Below are 21,376 nucleotides of genomic sequence, written 5' to 3' on the forward strand. Positions count from 1 at the left end.
AGATGAGTGCTAAACTTATGGCAGCTCAGCAGAGCCTTGCACTGGAGAAGCATGCAGCTGCATTAACTTGGCAATCATAAAGACCATCTTTCTCAGAGGAGGAGTAAACCGCTCTAAGACCTTTTATCATAGAGTCATAGAATGGTTTGGGTTACAAGGGTCATCTAGTTCCACCCTCCCTGCCATGGGCAGGGACACCTCCCACTAGACCAGGCTGCTCAAAGCCCCATCCAGCCTGGCCTTGAACACTTCCAGGGATGGGGCATCCACAGCATCTCTGGGCAACCTGTTCCAGTGCCTCACCACCCTCACAGTAAAGAATTTCTTCCAAATATCTAATCTAAATCTCCCCTCTTTTAGTTTAAAACCATTACACCTCATTCTATTGCTACACTCCCTGATAAAAAGTCCCTCCCCATCTTTCCTGTAGGCCCCCTTTAGGCACCAGAAGGCTGCTATAAGGTCTCCTCAGAGCCTTCTCTTCTCCAGGCTGAACAACCCCAACTCTCTCAGCCTGTCCTCATAGCATAGGTGCTGCTCTCATCATCTTCGTGGCCCTCCGCTGGACCCATTCCAACAGGTACATCATGATCACAAGGAGATAACGTGTGCGTGTGTCAGGACAGCCTGCAAAGAAGCGCTAGCCATTCTCCTTAGCAGTGTGGCCTTGCCCTCGAGCCTGATATGCAGAAGCAGGGACATAAAGTAGCATGTTACAGCCTTCTCTGGATCCCTTGAGGCATTAATGAGCAGGCACAGGAACCAGAACGGTGCCTACCTGCTATGAAAAAAAAAATAAAAATAATCAGAGTAATGGACAGGAATTCTCCTGGTGCTCTCCCCACACTGTTCATCAGAGTGAAGGGCAGGCAGGCTGACCCCATGAAATCACTTTGAGCAAGAAGGTATTGATCAGAAGCTCATCTGCTGGAACTCTGAAGCTTGTGGAGATGATGAGACCAATCTCCCATTCCTTCCTCACCAGGAAGCCAGCTTTAAAATGGCTTCCTTTGGAGGCAAGCAGAGGAGAGAAGACAGACAGGGACTTCTGGTTGGTTTTTGTTTGTTTTAAGGTATTTGATACAAGCTTGATACAGGAAGGAAGAACAAGAACTGATACGCAGAATCAACAGATAGCTACCCAAATGTCTGACTTGGCATTTTGCCAGTTTGATATGACTCACACAGACAGTATTTCGATTAACAAAGGTTGGAAGGAGTTTAATATTTTATCCACTACAAGACCCATGACGCATACTGTGAACACACCGAAGCCTACTGTAGTCTGACAAGAAAAAGCATCAAACTGGTGTCTGGGTTTTGTCAGGTATGAGAATGTGTGTCTTAAGAAGCCTCTTCGGGAGTCTACTCCTGCTGCAATGAGCTATGATGCAAAAGGAGCAGAAAGAAGAAATGAGATAAAAATTCTTTTAATTTAAAACTTTTAATCATCTTCTACACAAGGGTCTATTCTAGTCCCTTACCGATTCTTTGACTAAAAGAAAATGAGAACAACCAGAGCAGAGAGGGCCCTTCAGTGAGCACACACGTCTAATTTTTTCTGCAAATAAAGCACTGCTGGAGATTTGATCATGAATCACTGCAGTTTGTCTTTACCACAGCCGAAAACACGACTGCATAAAGACAGCAAAGCTGATATTCACCAACCCAGCTACAAAAGACACACCATCGGGCAAGATGTAGTGATGTTTCTGCCTCTGGGCGACAGTCGACTCCCAACACTTCCCTTGTGCTATTCCAGTGACCCCACATAACTATATTACGTGATTAACGTATTATGATCACAGATCCATGTGGTACCAGAAGGTCAGTAATTTTTCCTTGTATTTACATTTTCCCAGATGATTAAGAGCAGTGGTTTAAACAAGGGAGAAGCATGTCCCCTGCAAAGAAACATTTTTCATCCCTGCAAGTTTCTAAGGTTTATCACTAGAATACCACCACACGAATGTCTGATTCAGCATTCACTATGGTGATGGAAACTTTTGGTAGCTAATGGTTACAGGAAGGTGGCTTAAGTCGCTTAGGCCATGGCTTCCTAACATAAAGTAGCTGCTGGCAGGTAAAGCATCTGTTGGCAGCTGATCAGCACTGAGCCCTTCCCATGTCTGCCCCCTTTCCCACCCCTCAAACTTTTCTCCCTCCGCAGTCATTCTGAACATTAAATTCAGTACCAGAACAGCCATCTTTTAACCTGTCCACATGGCTAAAACATAACAGGTTGGGAACATCTACCACAATAAGAGGATCCATCAATTTTTCTGTAAAATGGAAATTTCGATTATTTAAAACACTCTGACTTCTCAGCATTTTTGACCTGAAACAAATGGACAAGCACATTTATAAATACAGTGGTAACTGTAAAAACAAAACCAAAGGGGAAACTGATTTTACCCACAGCTGAGGCAAGAAAGCACTGGCATACTTCGACAGTCTGGAAAATTGAATACACAGGTAGTAAATGGAAACAAATAAAAGGCAGCAATCTCTTCTACGCATCTGTTTATGTAAAGAGGCCTATCTCACAAACACATATTTGGCCTTGTAAACTCGTGTAAGCTCTCCTCCGCCATTTCGTTAAAAAAAAAATATTTAAAAACCAAAAAAAATAAAAATCAAACTGCAGATGTGACAAAGAAGTTAAAAAGTTCAACTCTCAAAACAGTCCAATCTTCCCCATTGCCAACATTCTGCAGGTGCAAGAAGTCTGAAATTGGAAATTATGAAAATAAATTTGTCCCCAAGAAAACAAACCACTAGTGTGTCCAGTCAACTTGCTCTAAAAGCCAGTTATGATTATTAGTGTCCCAGTATCCCAGAGACAGTCCACAGAGGTGACATGCACAAGGCTGCACTACTGCAGCCTAGTCCTGAGCACACGTGCCAAGCAACTCAAACCCATCACCTTCCTAATTATGCCAGATCTGCCTGGTTTGCCTACTTCAACTGATTCACAGAAAGCCAAGCCCACCTATTTATAAGTCTGTTTTGTAATTTTAGTCTCAATGACTTTGGATGATTATGCTAACATTGGAGTAAATTAAAACCTAACAGTACTGCCAAAGAACAGAACCAACACGTAATCAAAACAGAAAGATTATGGGTGAACAAGCAACAAAGAACAGTAAATATTATTAATCTGATATCAGGCTGAGAGCCATAGCAAAAAAAAAAAAAGAAACTGAACTGGTATGAAGTAATAAGGCATAATAAATCAACCACACTAATTACTAACTATTTACATATGGCTATCTTATTGTTACCTTACCATTTTTAGCAAACTTTTTCTTTTTCCCCACAAAATGTACAAGAAGAGTTTGTCTGATAACACTAACATAAAACTGGGAGGAAGATTTAAGTTTGAGAACCACTGCTAAAAATCCTCACTGCAGAGAGATTCAAAACAGCTTTGCAGCAGAAGACGCAGACGATCAACATGGCTTTTCTCCACACATTCATTATGTCATTTTGTTTACAGAATATGGAAAAATAAATGAACATGTAACAACTGCAGTATTGTAAAAGATATTGGTATATTAGCTCTAAAACTGTTGCCATCTTACTTTACTCCCCTTAAAAACGTTCATGAGGAATGAAGATAAACTTCCTTTCTCGTAGTATGTTACTTAACTCTTCAGCTTCCGCTAGCAAAGCAAAATTAAAGCCATCGACCACATACAGTTTTCTTAGCTATCATTGTTCTCCTAATGCATTGCTTTAAGTAGTTCTTGATCTTTAGAAATAATTGCTACCAATGGGAATAATCCCAGAGAGGCATCCGTGGAACAGCTGCTTAAATCTTTGTGGGGAAAAAACCCCAAAAATAAAACTACCTATGGTATGGAGAATTATACAGAAACACTATTTTAAGTACCACATGCAAAAGCTTCAACAGTTCCAGCCAAAGACTAATGTCGCTGTCTGTAATAAGTTACAGGAAGAAAAAAAAAAACCTACCTTCAGATATAACTTGGTTTTGAATTTATCAACAGCAGTCTAATATATAAACTATATATGCCAGTTTTTTCTTTCAAAAAAAGATTACAAACTTTGCCAATACTAAAGTGAAACTATACTGTAGATTGCCAGCTGATAAGTTTCTAAAAACAAATGCAATAGTGCCAAGAACATCGAAGCAGACACAAGAACTAATCTGCTGTCTCTTATATAATAATGTATAAATGTAATTTATAGCAAAGTATAAGTTTCTTATATGGCTACATTCTCCATTACATAGTAAGACAAAAAGGTGTTGCTACAGTCTTCCGTTTAACTCTGCATTCTGGGAGGGGGAGGAAAAAAAAAAAAAAAGAGTATCCTGATGAAAAAAAAAAAGTCATAGCTTTTAAGTCAGAAGCAAGCTTTGAACCTCACTGGCAATTTTTAAGGTCATTAAAGTTATTGAATTCATATCTTAAATATCAACCTATATTTCAGAACTTTGACTTTGTCAGTACAGCTCATTACCTGCAGCACTTTAACGTACTTTAGTACTTGCAAAAGGCAAGAACTACACTCAAGAGAAAAAAAAAACGTATATACTTATATGCAAGCTGAGTCGAGTCCGTGTGTTTCTCCCACCTTTCTAGTGTTTTACACCCCTTCTCAGACCAGTTTTCTAGTTGTGATCATTCAATTATCAAGCCCCATGGACACCGCAGCAGCAAAATGGTAAAAACAAACACCAGTAAAAAAAGTTCATCTATCCAGGTTTCCAGTCAATTTTCTGTGGGCACGCATTATGACCTCCCTCCTCCTCCTCTCTCGCTATAGGTTCTAGTGGTACAGAATAGGCAAGATGCCCCAGCGTTTGCTAACTGTGGTACGCTTGCTCCACTAAGGTACAACCAGTCACATAAAAAAAGCCAGAGAAAGCCCCCACACTCACCCTCCTTAAACTGTTTCTAGAATCTCTTGGCTTTGTTGTGCAAGACTGCCAAAAACAATCAGCACAACCCGTGGCAAAACAAACAGACAGACGCACAAAAATAATCCGCATGCCGTCCTCATCCAGTCTTCCCTCCCTGCGGCAAGCTTGCGCTACCCACCCAAGCAAGAACTTGCACAGCATGCCAAAACTCAAGTAGGCCTATGCCACAAGCCTTCTTTCTCATTCCTAATATTCCAAGTAGTTCCAGAAAATAGTAACAGAAAACCAATGGAGACGGGACTCCTCTCAGTTCCAATTGCACATAATACGGATATTCCTAGTTTTGTGTTTATTTCAGTCATCTTACTGCTCTGCTAACTTCAACTTCGTGCTAAATGATAAAGAAACAGATCGTATCTGTGATACTAGGAGTGCGGCAAGAGAATGCGCTTTTGCCAACTATAGATAGAGACTTCAGACTACTCGAGAGAATAAATAATGATGTGTGCAGAGAAGGTAATAAAGTCAGACATAATAATTCAAGGAAATATTGTTGAAACTTCGAGAAAAATACTGCAATTCAGGTCTCTGTCAGTAGCCTCACTGTCAAACGCAGAAGTTCCTGGGCTGAGAAATTACCTTGCAACAAATTCCGTTTGTTTTCTTCTGCGTTATTTCTGCTTGCCATCATTTTGTACATGGATTACGGAAAGCAAAGTTAACTTCTCAAGACAACGGATAAAATCTCCCATTGATTATTGTGGGAGAAAGAGATGGGTTGAACTTTGTCACCTTCAGATGTTTGCACGTAGAGAAAGTTTCTGAATAAAAGGAACTGACTACAGCAAGCAAAAAGTTCTCTTAACGTAAACTTCAGTCTGTATCAAAGTCAGCCACTACTTCGCCTCTACCCAGGTGATTAGAGACCACAGTTGTGGTTTAGGCCAAGGTAGACTAAACACAAAAATGAATTACTACTCAATAACTGAATTCACATGTAAGAGTTTGGATGTTTATTACCACTGTGATAGGAATTATTATTAATGCACAGAAAAACACAAAAGAGCTGTGTTCGCCCATTTCCCCCCAAACCAATCTGTAATAATCAAAAGAGACCAGAATCATGTTTTTATTCTTACCTCAGCCTTTCTTCTTCTTTCTTACGAAGGCTGAAATCTCGCTGAACCACCTGGAGCACATGCTCTGCTTCCTCATCAGTCAAGCCCGAAAGATCCAGTTTTCTCCCCATTATATGCTCTGTCCTGGATATGAGTAACTATGAGGAATATCTGAAATCAGAAACAGAAAAAAAAAAAAAGGCAAAATAAATTGAAAGCACCGGTATTTTTCCCAAGTGTGTTGAAATCACATGCGCGTCTGCCCAACAAAAAGAGAGTGGCTGCTACAAGCATCAAAGAAAATTATTCATTTCAGAATTATTTTTCAAGTTCCATGCGCTAAAAACAATCACCCCCAATTTAAAGAGAAACGCAAAAGATAAATCATTTGGGATATTAAGTAACATTGAGGGAAGACCTGAGTGTTGCCTTCAACAAGAAGCACGTTAAACTAAGGTGAGATCAAGTTTAGACATTTGTTAAGATTTTATGCTATGAGTTTGCAAAACTGTTTGCAAAATGCAATCTCTGAGACTGCGTATGAACCAAGAACATACCCTCCTGTAACACTCAAAAATATTTTGTACTACCAACTAAGAAAACAGGAATTATTTAAAAAAAAAAAACACATAAAAAAAGTAAGCATATACATTTCAAATGCATTTCCCAGAGTGACTGGAAAGATTTAAACATCACTACCACCAGAACATCATTATTTCCCCTTTCTGTGAATGAAAATGGAGGAGAAGAAGTAGTAGTCGATGTTATATGTGAACTGAAGGTACTGAAAAGTTTGAATTACAGCTTGGTCCATTTATTTCATTAATGAATGATCATCAATTTGTTCTAATGTATTTTTTTGTTAATTTTGTTGAATTCTAGTATGTTGAGCTGTCAGTATTAATTTCTGTAATTTGATTTATGTGATTATTTGAGCCGTCATAAAGGTGTCCATCTCCACATTAAGTTATGGTTTCAGAAATATCACATAGGTTTTGCAGCTCTGTTATGAGCTCCTAGCAAGGTATATAATAATTACGAACACACAAAAGTTCTTACATCATACTGAAGAGGTAACTATTACTGCCTCTTTATCCATGAAAAGTGTCAAGTGAATGAGGCTATGTAAAACACGTAAGCTGGTCGTGTCTCAAAAAACATCTCTATGCAACGCTGCCGTGGCATACAATTAAGTGCTCCAAACGCTATAGGAAGTAGATGCATGGGGCTGGGGGGGGGTGGGGGAATTTTCTAAATATAACAATTGATTTGTTACTTAGATGATGATAGAGAATATGGTTGGTTGGGTTTGGTTTGGTTTTTTTAATGCAATATTTACCTTCCTCCAATCATCTGGTTACAGTTCTTCCAACAGGAAAAAACAAACAAACAAAAAAAACCCCAAAAAACAAACACCACACGGAAGGAGGGTATTGCTTATTTTTTCTATTTTGGTTAGGCTATCAATGAAGTTTAGAATGCACTCTTCATTCAAGGAAAAAATCACTTCAACAAAACGAAGCAGATGGGACAGAAGCTTAGGTGAAATCAAGATGACAAGATCCCTCCAGTGAGACACATGCTCACCATACAGTTAACAAAGGTTGCAAAGGAACAGCATGTTCTGGCTTGACTCTTTGGATCTACTAAGGAAGCTGAACAGGAACACCAACAATAATTTAATAAAGGCTATAAAGATGTACTTCTAAATAATATTACCAATTTTTGTAGGGAAAAAAAAAATTGCCACAGGCACAGGCTATATGTAGCCTTCACTAGTCCCACTGGCAAGGCCAAGAATGTATGTTAAAATTAAAGGTTGGCTACAATACAGCGAGGAACAACTGGCAAGATTTCTTTTTCCATCCCACACGCACGCATAAGTCTTCCCAAAATTTTCACCAGAATGTTAAGATTTTCCCCTGTCCCTTCATCTGCAATTCTTGTACCAAAGCTCCACTGGGCACTGGCAAGCATAAGAAATCATAGAATAGTTCAGGTTGGAAGGTACCTTTCAAGGTCATCTAGTCCAACACCCCTGCAATAAGCAGGGACATCTCCCACTATATCAGGTTGCCCAGAGACCCATCCAACCTCACCTCAAATGTTTCCAGGGATGGGGCACCTACCACCTCCCTGAGCAACCTGTTCCAGTGTTTCACCACCTTCACTGTAAAAAATGTCTTCCTTATACCTACTCTAAATCTTCCCTCTTTTAGTTTAAAACCTTTACCCCTCGTCCTATTGCAGCAGGCCCTGCTAAAAAGTTTGTCCCCATCTTTCCTGTAGGCCCCCTTTAAATACTGAAAGGTCGCAGTAAGGTCTCCCCAGAGCCTTCTCTTCTCCAGGCTGAACAGCCCCAGCTCTCTCAGCCTGTTGTCATGGCAGAGGTGCTCCAGCCCTCTGACCATTTTTGTGGCCCTCCTCTGGACCCGCTCCAACAGGTCCGTGTCTTTCCTGTGCTGATGACCCCAGAGCTGGATGCAGTACTCCAGGTGGGGTCTCACCAGAGCGGAGTAGACGGGCACAATCACACCCCTTGACCTGCTGGCCACGCTGCTTTTGATGCAGCCCAGGATATGGTTGGCAGCTCATGTCCAGCTTTTCATCCACCAGTATCCCCAAGTCTCCTTCTCGGCAGGGCTGCTCTCAAATAGTGAGGTAGGGCTTACTGAGGTGACGCTTACACACTGCTGCTCAAAGACAGAAGTAGTGCCCTGAGACACGTTCTTCCCTTTAGGCTCTGGGATACTTGTTCAGCTCTTCCCATGCAAAGCACTTCAGTGCAAAGACCTCTCTGACGTTCTAAAAGCGTGGAAGGGCTTCACTACAGGAAAGCCACGTCTGCAGGGAAGCAAGCAGAACTTTTCCAGCTAACTTTTTTCACACCCGTACACTTTGTGAGAGAAACACAGGATATAAACTAAAAGGAAATAAAACTATTTTAAGCAATTGCTGCAGCCAGTAGAGACACCTCCGTGGTAGGCCTACAGCTGTCTGACACACAAGATGATGAAGACAGTAAGAGATCAAAGATGTCATTCCAGTTCTTCTTGAATATCAAGTTAACAACTGTAATTAATACTGTCAAAATGACTTCTCCCTTCAGGTCTTCATCAAAACGTTTTTGGAAAATTTGTCAAAATTAATACTGTTTTTTCAAATACACAAACTGTTGTCCATCGGTAAAGAAAATTACCCCTTTGATTCAGCTGCCACTGCCAATTGTGAGCATATATTAGAGGGGGGAAATTTACCTCTAAATCTAGGGTAAGTGGACAGCCCTCTACCTCTGATTTTTTGGGGTCTGCAAAGACTTAATTTCACGTATACCTATACTTTAGAATCACGAGCGACTTTAATGTCTGATTTTCATGTGGTTTATTTACCTATAAGACTCTCAGTCTGCATTCCCATATTGCATTAAACTTTAGGGAACTCGTGTGGTTTTTCCCAGGAAATAATTTTTTATCACATTACTAGATCACCTCTGATCTGGGAGTATCACAGCAGTTTATAAACATTTATAAACAATGCTTAAATGTGTTTTTTTTTCAGTAGATCCGGATTATGCATTTTGCAAATACACAATGGCAAATCCTCCAGAGGAAGTGTAACAAGCTACATTTTTTTAAAAAACAGAATAGTTTCTCAGCCTAAAATAACTTCTGCCCTCACCTAACTTGCACGAGGCTGTTCAGATGTTTACTTGCATGAGTAATACTTCTTTGCCAAATCTCAAACTGAATGCAAAATTTAAGCTTTCAGAGACATTACAAGGAATAATATCCTTCCCTAGAAAACTTTTGCTCAACAAATTAACACATTGTAACAGGAAAGCCTAGGCTTATGTTAAACGATGGGGTACTGTTTGAGTAATACTCTAATCTTAATACTTCTTACAGTCTGTTTTAAAATATAATTAAAACTTGCATCAAAAACGTTTCTTGAATTTAACCTTTAAAACAAACAAACAAAAAACCCAACAAGCCACCAAAACAACCACAAAACCCCCACAGAACAACAATGAAATGAAATGTTTTTCAAGAACTGCAAGCAATGCTTCTGAATTTTAAAACGGACAAAAGCATCAACACAAAAAATGAGGGCAAGCAGTTTATTTCCCAGTCACTCATATGATAGCTAAGCCGTTTGGACTTGCAGTCTCAGCAGAAGATTAGCATTACAGGAGGGTGGGGAGAAACCCCACAAACCTTTTTTTTTTTTTTTTTTAAAGTACCAACTAACATTTAAAACAGATTGTCTACTTGACAAAGAGACATAATGTTAAGTTAATTATGCAAGTGGTCACACTGAGTATTGTACAACACAGACATCTGAGTTTTACCCTGTAGCAAAGAAAGCACCGGTGAGGCTGCAACTGGGGTGCTGCGCCCAGTTTGGGCTCCCCAGTACAAGAAAGATATGGACTTACTGGGGCAAGTCCAGCTCAAGGCCACGAAAACAATTAAGGGACTAGAGCATCCTTCACAAGGGGAGATGCTGGGAGCGCTAGGACTGCTCAGCCTGGAGAAGAGAAGGCTTTGTTGGGGGGACTATACAGTGTGTGTCTGGAAGAGATCCCCCAGTATCCTGGCACTGCAAACAATTCTTTCAACTTCTGAGCAAAATTTTATTCAAGATTTCACCTGTTTCCACAACACAGTATCATTTTTTGCTTTAAAAAGCTGCTCCTGTGCACTAATGAAATGTGATACTTGCGGAGCCAATATCACAAACTCCTTCGACCCAGCTGTTTACAATTGAAGTGTTTCATCAGAATACCTTTTCCTTACGCACTCTCAGCTTTAGAGTCCCCAAACTAAACACCAGAGCTTTCCTACTCTGTTCTGCTACTCTACCACTTCTAGCATTTTCCAGGTAGAAAAATCAAGAAGAAAAACCTTCTAGTAATTATATCTTTGATTCCGTTGCCAACCAACTCGTCTTCACTTACTTCAGCAGTCTGTCAGGACCTAAATAATCCTGCTCGATCTGTCTTGTCATTATAGTTTGGCATTTGACCAACTTCTGCAGCAGTCTTTTAGTATCTTAAGAAATTCTTTGTATACTCTGGATGGTGAACATTTTGCCCTTTTAAATCGCACAACACGATAGACATCTTTCTATGCCAAAAAGGAAGACAAATGCTTTGTCCACAGCAGAGCTCCTTCACCACAATTCGTATTTTTAAAAAAAAGTTTTGTTTAATGAACATCCGAAAGAAGCAATCACATTGCCAACACAAGGTCATTACGCTACATTTTTTAATATAAATGTCACAATATAGGTCATATATAAGTTATACAAATGTCACACACTTTATTTGGTGACAAAAATAAGGTCTGAGTGTTGAAAGTGTAAAGGGGATTCCTGAATTTTGAATTATGTCAACACACTTGAGCAAAACAGACTTTAGCCAAAAGAAAACATTTAAAGAACATTACTATCTAAAGTCATTTCTACTACAGCCAGCACATCATTAAGTCCAAAATGAGGCGCAATTAACATTGGTCACAAACATTTTTTTAAACTCCTAGGAAGTCTAGAAGCTGCAATAAACGACACCATGGCTATTCTTCCCTTTTCACTGGAAATAAACTAACATCCCAAAATAACAAGAGGGAAAATATACTCATCGGACATACAAAGGCACCTCTTCAGATGAAAAATTAAGCACATCCCAGCTAACTTCAGCATGAGGGCTTGTAACTGGTGTGCCACATTTTAAATGAGATGCAAGACAAAGATCTCAAAGACTATGCTATTCTTTGTACCAACACCAATTTTAACCGAGATTTACTGCAGGTACTTCCCGGGCTATAACCAAAGCAGAAAATTATCTTCCTTTCAGCCTCGTACCAATTTTATGTGAGATTTGTTTGGCAAACCAAACAGCTTGGAAGTTCCTGGGCAAAGTTAGGTTTATTTCACTGAGGGATGTAGGGGGCGAAGCAGCAGGTTTTTAAAAGAACCATGAAGTTAATTTGGTTCCTCCTGGGAGAAATGTTCCTTATTAATGCAAGTTGTTACCATAACTCTGTGTACTTCTTGTCTAGAAGAGCACCAGGACATACTACAACCAGGGAAACTGTAAATCTTAAAGGTCAAAGGTTAGTACTGTGTGGTTTTAAATTTTAATCTATTTAGGAAATAAATAGGAGTTTCACATTCTTCCTGCTTCTACATCTTACATTATTTTAAGTACTGAATATGAAATAGCTGAAGTAGAAAAGCTCCAGTAAAGTCATGTTTTAAAGAAGAATGGCACTCTTCCAGAGGCCAAACACAACAGACTGAACTATTTCTAAAAAACAGAAGCTAGTTTATTTAAATAGCAAAAAAAAAAAGAAGTTATTTTTACAGAAAAGACTAAAGATTACACTGGAGGACTTAATTTTTATCATCTACCTTTGACAGACTTAAAAAAAGTCATATTAAAAAGAGAATCTTAATAATAAATCATGACCATTTTATACCTACGTATCAGGCCTGCAACTGATAAACAAGCATAAATCCCAGCGGGAGTTCAAAATATGATATAAAAGCCAAATTCACTGAGCAGAATAATCTTCTCACTGGTAACAGTGAACTCCTAGAGGAAAGGCTTATCCAGAATTTGGCCCCGCAGCTGCTAAAGATCATAGGTCAACCAGCATATACTGTTAGCACCTATTTCACTGCCACTGGCTTTCTAGTTACGGTATCCTCTTATTTCACTTCGGTCTCATCTTCCATTGTTTATGTTGAATTTAGGCAAATCATGTTGAGCTCTATTTTCTCTGTTTAGTAGCAACTGTCTCATGGAAGAATGCGTAGTTGAGATGATGGGTCTGACAGCATTCTGACTGTGTGAGACTGGCTGTTACTCTTCCCGAAATGAGGAAGCCTGCTTGGAGAGAAAGACAAAACTGGAGCGGTAACGAGCTGACACGCAATTGTGTCTTGGATGAGTGGCCTCTTTTCCACCTGCCTTCAATCTAAAGCATGAGAGGCAGCTCATTACTGGAATGGACTGTCAACAACCCCAGGGCAAGTCATTACAGGTCAGGGAGAAAGCCAGCACGTGCTCTTAGGGCACGCAACCCAACGCAATCAGAAAATCTAAGATACAGAGAGAACAGCAGCCGCTGAACACCGATGTGTCCCTTCTTCCACCTTCCCATCAAAACCCAAACCAGAACACACCTGGCAAATCAGTCTTCACACAGTACTTCCTAAGCTTGAGCCAGCGTGAACAAAATACTCAACAAAAAGCTCACTTGTATTCCTACCTCTCTTCTCAGCATTAGCTCAGGAGCAAGGAGTGCAAAAAGACATTCACCCACCTGTGTTGCTCTACACATGCCACATTCTTCCTCTGAGACACCTGTCAGTCTCGGCATTTCACAATCAATGGCCCTGAAATGAGCTACACAGATTGAAGGGAGATGAAAGAAACAGCAAATCCTTCCCTGTTCCTTCAAAGAATCAATGGCAGTTTCCATCTCATTTTAAGCAGCAGACAGAGAAGGGAGCATCCACTTTATCTGTGTAACTCTAATACATGCACCCAGAAAAAGGCTCAGCAGGTTCAACGTCATGTTAAGCCTGGGAAGGCTCAAATATTTAACTCCCTCCTTGTGGAAGAGTATATAAGAGAACACAACTCAGGATATTCCTGTGAAGATCCCTATTTCAGATGCCAACATCCCATTTTCTATATGGCCTGAAGAAACTGGATGACACAGAAGGTCCACTGCCATGAGCTGCGAAGCAGCACATGTTTTAAAGTGAAATGCTTTCCCCAGTACCAAAGCAGTCACTATTTGCAAGAACAACTATAGAGGAGCATCTTACAGATAAAATTCAACAAACTAACCAAGAAAGCATCGGTCCACCAAGATAATTCTCACAAGTTCAAGATGCCAAAGCATCACTGCTGCGTAAAGTGGTGGTAAGGCTTCTCATCCGAGTTATTCATACCTTTAATCTGGGGAAAAAAAACACTGAGAGAAAAGGTGAAGCTTTTGTAAAACCTCAAACAGCTCTGGAAGCACTATACATTTTACATCCACGTATAAACTTAATTTTGCATTTTAATAATATAGGCAAAAGAGCCATGGCAAATTAAGAATCTCATCATAACTTGGAAAGCCATACCGTGATCAACCCATGCAAACTCCAAAAGTAAACAGTTAAGTGGATTGCTTGACTGCTATCAAAACATCCATAATATAAAATCCAACCAATATGCAAACACACCACAGGCATACTTAAAATATCCTACACAATAAAATGGATTTTTTCCCCCACAACATATGTTGCACTAATTGATATCCTGCATCCCTCTTACTAAATATCACTCATCAGCGTATCCTTCAGTTTGATCCATGAACTAACCTTTGACTGAGAGAATCTTTCTGCAGGACTAGGACAGAGACAGAAATTCTATTTTTAGAGGTAAAAAAATGCTTCCAAGAGCAGTTGCCACAATGAGGCAGTATTCTCTAGTGCTGCCAGATGTGAAAACAAATTTAATACAGTAAATCACTGCTAATTCAAACCACTGACAGGAAACCTCACTGCAAATTACTGAATTTTACAGATTAGCAAGTAAATGAACAAAATAGAAAACAAAAATAATGCCATTAGACTGTGCCTTCCATATTCACTCTGACACCTGCAAAGTGCTTCTAACCCTGATTTACGCTAGAACAAGCAAGAATCATGAGAGACAACAGAAGAGAGTGACATCTGTAAAGCCACATGTCCCATTCCACCGAGACTTAGCGATGAGCTGTAGTTGGTTGACACACAACTTATGCCCCATGCATGAAAAAAAGGGTTTCAGAAGCAGGTTGTCTTTGAATTGTTTAGATAAACATTTGTTAAGTGACATAAAATAAGAATAAAATACAGCCAGAGCTGCAGAAATCAAGCCCAAGCTGTAGAAAGCCTCTGAAAACCAAACTAGGAGCTGGGTTAATCTGTCAGGTGTGGAGTTAATGGGTTTGTTTGTTGACACTGGGACCTACTCTACACTGTGCTTAGAAGAGGCTCTGCTTTGGACCTGAGCTTGGCTTCTTTTTTCTTATATTGACGCTGCACAACATGGAGAGGATCTGAGCCCTGGCCAACAAACACAAACGTGAAGTTCATGAAGTTCTTGATCCCAAGTTTATACAAACAAGGAACCTTTTATATTCAAGCACCAGACACGGTCGGGCACTTTCTGGAGTGCAAAGGCCAACTGCACTGTCAGATTTTGACTGATGGTTCACTCATATTTGGCTGCAGCAGCCTCATGGCTCCTTCAGCTTAAACTAGGGAACCAAAGCAGTTGATTCTCTAAACTTCTGCAGATTTAGAGAATCAGCCAGCCAGCACAGACACGCTTTTGAGTCCCACATTAACTCTTGTTCGATCAACTTAATCAAGTTAAGCCACCATCTTTAGGAACTAGCTAGGACTCCTTTGTACATTGTTAACTTTTATTTTAAAGATGTTCCCTTTATCAGGGCCCACTCCTGAAGACCGAAGTAGCATCACCACTGCACTGAAACAGCATGCTCCTTTGAGAAGCCTACTACATGAAGAACACCAGCTTTACCAAGAAAATTCCTGTTTTAGACCTCTACATTAGCTTTAGACTTCCAGTATCCATCACAATAGGCCTTCTGTACCTCAATACAACATTGACACCAGCTTCCCCCACAAATGAAAGCACAATCTTAGGTATTCTTCACCTACCACAACTACACAGACGATATATTTCCATGGAGGAGGTGCAGTTCACTTAATCACGTGTGGAATCGGAGTCCACAGTATTTTATCCATCAATTCCCCTCTTTTTTTTCCCTGTGATACTACCTTGGAGCAGGAATCTGAAGCGGAGTCATTAAACATTAGACGAGAAGGAAGGGGCGGGGAGGAGAATAATCAGGCTGGTCTTCATCTAGAGGTGAACTGTCGTCTTCTCATTTGGGACTCAACCCATGACTTCTATGCTTGAAGTGATTAACACATGAACAAATTTTGTCACTGCCTTTTAGATGAAGCCCAACTGAGACTCTAAAAACCAACATCACCAGATTATACCTTTTAGAATCCTCCCCAAAGCTCTTTCAATTGTTTGTAAAAGCTGGTGTTGCTCCAGTTTGCGCACTATGGTTTAACTTAAATCCAACTCATGGCACATCAAACAAATGTCAAAGCACTTATGACAGCTAGATGCAAGAGTTGAGATAACTTCCAGCAAGGTACACAAAGCACTCCCAGGAGTGACCACTGAGGGGCAGAGGCACCAGCTCTCAAGGGGAAAAAAGGAATCGACCTCTCGCAAGATTAACAGTGATTAGAAAAATAGGTACGTTCTACAACTTGACATATTTCAGGACAGCGTTAGCTGCATCTCTGTCAACAGCACTTAAATCATCTGCTGAACATCCATGCCACAGCAATTAACGATAATGGCACAAACTAGCACTCTTCTATTTGGATTGTGACCCAACATCCTGTTCATACAGTCCAAAAGGGACAGAAGAAAACCACATTAAAATGACCTTCTGTATCAGAAGTAATGCCTAATAAGCAAAGCAGCTCTTGTCGTGTTAGTTTCAGAAGAGATAAAACTCCTCATCACAAAAGCAGAACAGAAAATTTACACCTCAAGTTGTAAACATGTTTTGCTTTCTTTCCTTTCCAGAAAGAAAACAACAGATACGTACTGTCTTCTTCCAAGAACAGCAAGTTGGTTTACAACAGCAGAGCCAACATTATTCTGGATGGAGGTGGGAGGAGGGTGTTGGAAGAAGGAATTGTTTTATTAAAAAAATCCCAAAGATTTCACGCTGTTGCCTGGCTTCAAGACTCACTAAAACCAGTGGGAATGTCATGGACTTTAATAGCCTTTGAATGCGGGTCTGCGCTTCAGATTGCTATCACAAGAAGAAACTACATTTGATTTTCTACAGTAGAATGCCTCAGCACGCTTTAAAGAGACTTGATCCAGAAACTATGGCTGCATTGTCACGTTTATTCTTATCCATCAATAAGTAACGTATGTTGCGAGGAAGAGTCCAGAAAGAAAAGACTTTTGGAACTGCCGCACAGCAGAACTTGAGCTCGGGTCTTCAGCAGTAGGACAGGCTAGAGTTCCCTTCCCGCCTGCCAGCGCCAGCAAAACTCAGGAGAACTACTTAATTGATTACCATGAGTCAACTTGAGACAATGCCATCAAAAGTGTCTCATCTGCAGGATTAATCTCCACAGCGATTAGCTCCTCCACTTCAATAGCTGGTGTTTTACTTGGAAGTGTACTTAGCCGTGAAGAACGCAAAATTAATTTCCTATGGCAATGCTTTCTATCTTAAAACAACCAGTAAATAGTAATAACTGCCATAATCTGAATACCAGACACCAATATTAGTATTTCTTTTGTGATCATCAATTGATCAAAAGGTAAATAAAGCAGATAGGTAATAGGAAGTTACAAGAGGTCTTGTTTCCTTTACCTAGCTATTGGACTAACAGGTCAGTGAAAATTTGCAAGATAAAGGTTTTTGTCAGTATAACATTCTTAAAAAAAAAAAAAAGAAAAGAATTACTCTGCTGTTAAAAATTTAATGTATACTGGACTGAAAATTTAAAGTGTTCCAATTCCCAGAATAGTATCCGTAAGATCTAAAAATTTGTTATTATTGCAATAATGCTGATATTAGCTTTTGACCAGTCAAGCCACTGCTGTCCTTATACTCTGTTCATCTACGCTAAAGCTGCTAGGTGATTCATTAAACTGCTTTCCACTATAGCGTGCTTTATTTATTTACTTACTTATTTTCAGGACATAGAATATCTAACATGATGCTTATTTTTTGAAAAGGCAGTTTTAAAAAATGCAGCGTGGCATTTTTCTATAAGCATTGCTTTAAAAAAAAAAAATAATAGAGGGTAAGACATTTCAACTGAAAGGCAAATAGCAAGCAGGTCATTAATCACTAGTCTTTACCATACAAATGACAGATCTTACTAGCATTACTTGGAAGGAAGCCACATATAACGGGTCTTCCTATTGGCTCTGTGTAAATTCACTTGAAATTTGGAGATAGGCATCTTTACCCAATCTCTCAAAGGCGTACACAAAAATAGACCATAGCTTGAAATCTTACCAAATTACACCTTATTTAGCCTTTCTACAAAAATCCCTGTTTATGCCATAGATAAAGGCCAAGTTTCTTTGGCAGTCTGAGTAACAGCACAGTGTGCTTCGCGCCACACTGAAATATAGCAGCTATCTTCCTCTTCCCTTCAGTCCAATAAGGTTCTTTTGGAAGTAACCTGCTATAAACCTCTGAATATAAGAAACTTTGGGCTGCTTTTTTTTCTGGCTGTCAGTGGTCCGCAAGTAAACAAGAAGCCTTTATTATCTCTCAGAAACTATCCAGTAAATAACCTACCTGGACCCAAAAGGAAGGTGAATAAAGCGCTCCATGGGAACGCTGGGTAAGTCTGCTCAAACAAATGAATGGATTTTCTCAAAGAGGAAAAAAATTCCCCTGTGGTTTTCATGGAACTGTATTTGACTAGTTTCTTTCAATTTTTCCAACTTTTCAAGGGCAATTAAAGGTGGTTTACACTGCCGAACAGCAGTTTCCAGTCTGATAACAATAGGGCATATTAACATTGGCACCATTGCAAAGGCGTCACATTTTCATACAGATGTACTGTTTATGAACAATAGTGCATTTGGTATATACAGCTTTTCTTCAGCATCACCCATGCGTAGTTTAGGGATTTTTTTTCCCCACCTTTAAGTACAAGTTCTTCAGGTGTTCTGTTTACTGTAACTATTAAGCAAGAAAGGTGAATTCCTACCGCGTTCATACACGCGGGTACACCCTATATAATCCCAAAGCCTGGTTTAGCAACCAATTGTCAGCGCGTTTAGATGTATTCATCAGGTTAGGGTGGAAGCAGGAAAACAACTCAGGAAAATAAACAAAAGTTTTAGCTTCGCTTTCATGATCTTGTATCACTCCTAGACAGCACTGGTTCAGATGAAGACAGCCTGTTAAAAAGCATTAACCTGGCTGAAAGGACAATATCGCGTTACTTTAATCGGCAGCAGGTTCAAGATGCAAGTCCTGTCACAGGGAGCACTGCTGCTCTTTAAGTATCTCTCATCCCAGTGGGGGCTACTAGGGGCGGGGGAACTGACTTCTAGGAGCTCTCACTGGCAATTAACGTGTCACAGCTGTTGAAAATGACACTCTCCTGTTTGCAATCGCTATACGCATTGTACTAAGTTATCTGACAAATTCCATAGGAAGGCTATGAATCCCTGAGTACATTTTCGGAGGCTTGGGCAGAAGGCATCAGTAAACATGCTCCGACACCCATCGTTACTCAGGTACGGGATTGTAAAGGATTATGTAGAAGATACAGCATCTTCTACCTTTTTTTTTTTCTTTTTTTTCTTTTTTTTTTAATACACAGCTCTGTTCTACACTTTCTCAAGCTAGAAATGAGCAGCAAGCATTACTGCTTGCCACTTAACTGCAGGGACAGAGTCAGCAGTCTCAATGCAGTTCACAGGGAACCGCTAACACCATTAATAAGTGACTATAAAAACCTGTCCAGCTTAATGATAGCTCCCTCAAAGTCAGAAAAATGTCTGGTAATATGAGAACCAAACTATCTTTCCTTCCTTCCTCTCCCCAGCCTTACAGAAAAGGGTTATCAGAGGAATGAGTAAACGCCTTTATTGCCAAAATCCTTGCTGTGCCAATTCTAACAAACTCCAGGCTCCACGGCAAGACAGCTACCCACATTTTCAGGCACACAGGAAATAGTAAAACGGTAGGTATGAGGCAAAAAACCCCTACCATTTGTCAAAATAGACTGCCAGATAACATCGCTGCAAACACGCTCGAGGAGGGAGGCACACGCGCTCCAAGGCATTTTTTTGCGATCTAATTTGGTTACGCCCGCCTAAAACACAACACAAACCCCAGCGCCACGCACGCTCCTCCTTAATTAGGCTCCCTAAGAAAAAGTCAGCCCGAGCCATATGGTATTTTCCTCGGCAGTTACGATAAACTGACCTTGATAGGAGGAAAACGCACGCTGCTCCTGTCGGGAGCATAAATTACACGCGCCGAGCGGCGGGATGCTCCCGAGGAAAGGGGGCAGAGGCAGCGCCACGTCGAAACCCTCCCTGTGCTGGCAGGGAAGTTGATCAAAACACTATAATAATAATTAATAATAATAATAATGCACCGCAGTGACAGTGCTCGAATAACCACGTTGTCAGCAGAACGCTACGAAGCTACTCAGACATCTGGCCGGTAATTAAGGGAAGCTTAATATCGCCTCGTCGTCACCCCCCGTGCCGTGTGTCCCCCCCCGCCCCGTCGTGTCCCGTCCCCCCCCTCCCAGCACAGGGAGTGTCCGTGGAAGAGCGGCCCCGGAACGCCGTGGGAAGGGAGGGGGTGGGGGTGGGCAGCGGCCCCTCAGCCCCCCACGACCGCGGGGTGGGTGCTCACAAGCAGGGTTGGAGGAGGGGGGACTCGCCACGGGCCGAGGACCTACCGCCCCCCGACGGGGCGCTGCGGCGGGCGGCCCCGCAGCCGCGGCCCTGCCGCAGGCCGTCCCCCACCCCCCACCTTACGGAGCCGGCCCCGCGGGTGACCCCAGCCCCCCGCCCCAGCCCGTACTCACCCTCGGCCGAAGGCTGCACCAAAATGGCAGGCGGGCAGTAACTTCCCCGCGCTGGGGGTACGGGCAGAGCCACCGGCGGAGGCGGCTGCGCCCCGTCGCTCATTCAGGGAGCCCGCCCCCCGCTCCCCGCGCCGGCTCCCCGCCGGCCACCTGCGCGGAACCGCCGGGCACAGGTGTCCTCCCGCTCCGCGCCCACCGGCGCAAGGCGAGAGCCCGCAGTCACCGCCAGCGCCGCCGCTGCCGCCTCCCCGCCGGACGCGCCACCGGGTGCTGCTACCGCTGCGGTGCCGGCGGCGACCGCTGCCACCGCGCCCCCGCCACGCACCGGCACCTGCCCGGGCGCCGCCGGCCAATCGGCGGGGTTGGGGGCGGGGCGCGGGGCGGGGCGGGGCGCGGGGAAGGAGGCGGGGGCGCGCCTTGGCAGGGGGGGAGCGCGCTCCCGCACCCGCCCATGGATGCGTGTCTCTAAAACGGGGGGTGCGGAGTGCCGGGGCTGTGCTCTCTCCCCACAGGCAGGGGACAACACGGGGAGCCTCTGGGCCTCCATGGCGGGAGGTGGCGGCCGAGTGATGCTGGTCCGCACCTGGCTGTGGGTGCAGGCCGGGGATGGGTGTGTGTGTGGGGGGGTCCTCCGAAGGGGAAAAAAAGAGTCCGGTTGGCGCAAAGG

General features: G+C 42.0%; 1 protein-coding gene across 4 annotated transcripts in view; it reads right to left on the reverse strand.

Annotated features, from left to right (window-relative positions):
• Nucleotides 1-21,030, reverse strand: part of MYRIP (myosin VIIA and Rab interacting protein) — a 235,759-nt gene extending 214,729 nt beyond the window's left edge. For 3 of the 4 annotated variants that reach the window (XM_074575268.1, XM_074575264.1, XM_074575267.1), the window contains exons 1-2: nucleotides 20,710-21,030; nucleotides 6,031-6,180 (exon numbers count right to left, since the gene is read on the reverse strand). In XM_074575268.1, coding sequence (XP_074431369.1) covers nucleotides 6,031-6,140 — 110 coding nt within the window. In that variant the 5' untranslated portion in view covers nucleotides 6,141-6,180; nucleotides 20,710-21,030. Of the gene's footprint in view, nucleotides 1-6,030; nucleotides 6,741-20,709 lie in introns of those variants that run through there. The other variant, XM_074575265.1, reaches the window with a different exon arrangement.
• Nucleotides 21,031-21,376: the final 346 nt, after the last annotated feature.

Source organism: Larus michahellis, chromosome 2 (assembly GCF_964199755.1).
Source record: "Larus michahellis chromosome 2, bLarMic1.1, whole genome shotgun sequence".
Taxonomy (NCBI): Eukaryota; Metazoa; Chordata; class Aves; order Charadriiformes; family Laridae; genus Larus; species Larus michahellis.